The sequence below is a fragment of the Coenobita brevimanus genome, chromosome 117 (genome assembly GCF_032717465.1).
Source record: "Coenobita brevimanus isolate Jiangsu-jjx chromosome 117, ASM3271746v2, whole genome shotgun sequence".
Classification (NCBI taxonomy): Eukaryota; Metazoa; Arthropoda; class Malacostraca; order Decapoda; family Coenobitidae; genus Coenobita; species Coenobita brevimanus.
In genome coordinates this window covers 4,592,327-4,596,826 of record NC_137070.1, presented here as the reverse complement: position 1 = coordinate 4,596,826, position 4,500 = coordinate 4,592,327, and the positions used below count along the sequence as shown (strand labels likewise).

The following is a 4,500-nucleotide window of genomic DNA, read 5'->3' as shown; positions in this document are numbered from 1 at the left end:
TCTCCCTTTCCTGGATACGTTGATCCACCGCCATGGGATCCTCCTCTTTTTAATATTATTGGTCCATCGGAGGCTAAACCCCGCTCCTTGATTCCAGCACTCCTTCGCCAGGAGGGTCTCAGTAGGGTGGCAGCTCTGGCCTCACCAGACTCAGCCATCTACTACACTGATGGCTCTGTTTCCCCTAATGGCGCAGCTGGAGCGGCCTTTGTCTCTGGGCAACTAGTGGAAGCTTGGCGACTCTCTTCAGGCATATCTGCTTTCCAGGCGGAACTTGCGGCCATCCTGGGTGCATTGCGCCATGCTCACCACCATCGTCGCAGTCGAGTCATAATCCACACAGACTCTCTTTCCTCCATTCAGAGATTACGATCCTTCTCGCTGCATGACAACGTCTTTCTCCTAACAGCGATTCATACATTTGCATCACTCCTTGTCCATAGGGGCGCAACGATTAATCTTCACTGGCTCCCGGGACATGTGGGAATTAGCGGCAACGAGCGTGCTGATGACGCGGCGCGCTCAGCTTGCGATCTCCCAGACATCACATTCCCATTACGCCCTAGTCCTTCGCACCTCATCCGCACTCTTACTGCCACCATAGGAAGACTATCCCAAGAGGACCATCAACTCTGGGTCACGGAGGGCTCTTGCTCTGCAAAATGGTATGCTACTGCCACGTTGTATTCCCTTCTGTCGCTCCCCCCAGGACTACCTAACTTTATTGTAGTCCGACTTCGAAGATTGCGTCTTGGGTTTCCTTGCTACAAGCAAATTAGGGGTATGGAGCCAGACCCGTGTGAACATTGCTTGGCCAGCTGTGAGGAGCCCCTTTTGCATTATCTTCTGGACTGCCCAGCCACCACCAGGCTCAGGTCTGAGCTCGACTTGGCGCTAGCCCGTACTGGTGATGTTTTTCGGGACGCTGCTGGCATTGTTGCCAATGCTCCATTTAATATATTACTTACTACGGTAAGGAATTACCCTCCACCTCGATAAAGCAAGTTCGCACAAGTAGTGCGCACCTCTGACGGGCTCTCTGTTTGCCCGTGTCCCAGGAAACTGGGACGAATATCTCACAAACAAACAAAACGGCGGGTGACATTCCACTGTGCTTGGCCTGGCCAGTCGCCACTATGCCCGAGCCGACCGAGACACCTGCTTCACCTGCTCACTGCTTCGACCCGTTGAGGGGGGCACCCAGTAGCAGATCCGAGCCGTCAGGAGCCTCCACCATCCGGGAAACCGTGAAGTGGTACAACGTGAGAGCGTGTTACGGGTTCATCAGGCGCCAGGACACTGGCTCTGATGTATTCGTCCACGTCTCTGGGATCGCTGTACCTAATCCACGGTTTTTCCAGCGCTCTCTTGGCGATGGGGAGACAGTGGAGTTTCGTATCGTTCAGGCTGCCAAGGGTCCCGAGGCTACGGATGTCACTGGACCGGGTGGTGTTGCCGTGCAGGGCTCTGCTCATGCACGGCGCCGCCCCCCGGCCCCGAGACGCCAGCCTAGGGGTCCTGGGAGTTCTGGCGATACTAACACACTCGTTGCGATGTGTATCGCGACGGCTGAAGCTTTTAGTGGGGGTAGTAAGGCGGTTCTGGCTGTTCTCCTTCCTCAAATCTTTAAGGAGAACGGCCTTCCACGCCTTACTATCCCCCAGAGCTTCACCCGCGATCCTCGTCACCCCCCTCGTCAGGAGCGTCAGGCCCGGCGGCCGCAGCCTCCACCTCCCCGCACAACACCGCGGAAACGGCTGAGGCTGGATGCCCCTCTCAACAGGGCGACTGGCACCACCACTACCGAACCACTCCTTACCGACCCGGAACCGATACAGGCCATGGAACTAGAGCATGGAGAGACAGTCGTGGAGGTTCACCTCCCTTCGTCAGGAGCTGAGGGGGAGCGTGTCTCTTCTCCCGTCCCTTCCGTCCATCTGGACGAAGCAGAGCCGCCCTCCTTGACTTCTCCATCTGCTCCTGACGAAGAGGAGGTGCCTCTTCCTCTTCCTCCTCCACCACCGCCTGCTGCCATTGCTCGCCCCTCTTCTCCCCCTCCACCTAAGGAGAAGAGGAAAAAATCGAAGAAGAAAGGGGGGAAGGACAAGGCTGACCCCTCCACTGTCGCACGCCGCCTCAAGGCTCTTCTACCGCCCCTTTCTGACATCCCTACACTCGACGCCCGCACGGATACGGACTTAGAAGAACTTTTATACAACCTCACGGATCCTATTAACGACCAGGACACATTGCCACATGTCTATCGGCAATTGTACAAGGATTTCCGTGAGGTGTATCTTTCCAACTCCCTTTCTCCATCTCAGGAAGCCGTGATCCGTGAGGGCGTCGAGTTTGATCCACCTAGGGCTGCATTGGTCCACTACATCGCAGTCAGACTGCTATCTTAATCCTGCTGCCTTCCATCAGTCACTGCCCACTTCCATCCTCTGCAGTTGCCCCTTGCCTGTTTGCCGCCCTTGCCTCGTCTTTATTCTGGCTGCCGTTTCTGCTCTACTTTACTTTTTTTTTTTTTTTTTTTTTTCTCTGCTTTTTTTATTTTGCTTTTTACCGTGACGGGCTCTTTGTTTGCCCGTTCCCCACCATGTGTGGGGAGAATATTACACAACAAGGCGGGTGACGACACTCCTAGCTCAGACTCTGTCAGGTGAGGAGGTCTGGCCGATTTCGCTCGAGCTCTGAACTCTGGTTCATTTACTCTTGACGATTTTCGCCTGTTTTGCTCGTTTTTTTGCCTCTTTTAGACTTTGTCTCTGGCACTGAGGAAGAATTTTGCCCGTTTTCCAGGTTTTTTCCGAGACTTAGTCTCAGATTGCCTGGGTGTGAGTGGGAGTGTGTGTGTGTTGGTGACTGTGTGTGTGGGTGTTTTTTTTTTTCTTTCTTTTTTTTTTTTTTTTTTTTTTGGCCTGCCGTTAGTGTACCTCACCGTAGTACGACGCCGAACCCTGAAGGGGTGCCGTTAGGGCACTTCCATGACGGGGGGCCTTTAGGGCCTGGTTATAGGAGGCGGTGAGGGCGGCTCTGTTAGAGTAGGGAAGACCCGAAAGGGGCAGTGGCGGGGCCTCCCATCGCCCTTTAGAGGGCGGGGAGCATAGGTTGCCCGTCACTGTAGGGACCTGGCCACTTTTGCTGTTTTTTGTTTGCTTGTGCTTTTTTGAGTGGTTGTGTGTGTGAGGTGTGTGTGTGTGTGTTTTTGACAGAGTTTTTTGGCCTGCTCCGGTGAGCATGAAGGGATCCAGCATCCCTAGGCCCCAGGGGCATTCCCGCCTCCCGCTTCCTCAGTCGAGGCCCTCCATCCCGTGCCCTGCCACAGGCACAAAGAGGGAGCGTCACTGCTCTGACTCGAGCTCCCTCTCGTCAGCTCACGAGGCCGCGGGTGCTAACCCCTCTACCCCAACATCCACGAGAGTGGCACCTCGCTTGCGTGGTGACTCTACCCGCTCTGCCAAGGCGGCCCGCCGACATGAGGCTATGGAGGAGGTTACACCTGCTCCACCATCTCTCTCTTCCACCAGGGGCACTTCGGAGGCTCCTGCTGCTACTCAGCTCCCCCCCTCTGCTGATCCCGCTCTGCAGGGAGATGAGGGTATCACCCCCGTGACACGCCAGGGATCGAAGCGTGCTCGCCAGGGAAACGGCCCTTCTCCGGCAGTGTGCACTGGGCCTCCCCTCAGGGATCCCTCTGCTGCTCGTCCCTCCGTGTCGGTAGCTGTGCGTCCGCCTCCCCGCTCTGCATTTCCAGCTTTCCGTGTGCCGGTCCAGGACGGGCATGCGATGAGCTACGACGCCGTGGCTGCACTAGAGCATCACCTGCCAGGGCTACGCTGCTCCAATCTCATGGGTCGGGATGGAAGCTCAGTGTTGGTGCCAAAGGACGAGGGAGCCTACGACCTCTTAAGAACAGCCCTGCAGGACGAGGCCTGCCCTGTAAAGCTAGTAGAGCTGATGCCTGGTCAACAGTCTACGAAGGCAGTGGTCATGGGCTATCCCTTGAGAATGCCCATAGAGATTCTCCTTCACCACCCTCAAGTCGAGGAGGCAACCCGATGCCAAAACACGCGGACCCGAGAGGAGACTCGACAGGTCATTGTCACCCTGCGGGGTCCTCTGATCCCTGCCATAGACCTGGGGAACTGGGGAACATATCACCTTCGCCCCTTCACCCCAGAGCCTCTCCGTTGCTACCGCTGCCAGCGCTACGGGCACCACCGTGCCAACTGCAACCGCCCCGTCATCTGCGGCATGTGCAGTGGCGGCCACGACACGGCCGAGTGTCTCCAGCGGTACAAGGCGAAGCAACCAGTTGCGGCCAAGTGCCCCAACTGCTCCGGACGACACCACGCCTGGCACCCCAGCTGCCCCGCACGGGTTCACCGAGTGAACCAGGGTCGAGAGAGGCAGGTTGCTTTTGTAAAGGAAAGCCAGGCCACCAGCGCCACTCCAGCTCCCCCCGGCACTTTCATCTGGGGCCAACAGCGCCGC

General features: G+C 56.9%; 1 protein-coding gene across 1 annotated transcript; it reads left to right on the top strand.

Annotated features, from left to right (window-relative positions):
* Positions 1 to 1,136: 1,136 nt before the first annotated feature.
* LOC145419172 (Y-box-binding protein 2-like) lies at positions 1,137 to 2,408 on the top strand. The gene is made up of 2 exons (XM_080287412.1): positions 1,137 to 1,547; positions 2,325 to 2,408. Exons 1-2 carry the CDS (start codon positions 1,137 to 1,139, stop codon positions 2,406 to 2,408), a joined length of 495 nt encoding a protein of 164 aa, XP_080143538.1.
* Positions 2,409 to 4,500: the final 2,092 nt, after the last annotated feature.

Coding starts and splice junctions, on each gene's coding strand:
- LOC145419172 (XM_080287412.1), top strand. CDS start 1,137: ATGCCCGAGCCGACCGAGACACCTGCTTCACCTGCTCACTGCTTCGAC. Junction 1,548..2,324: donor CTGGCGATACTAACACACTC/GTTGCGATGTGT, acceptor TCTCCATCTCAG/GAAGCCGTGATCCGTGAGGG.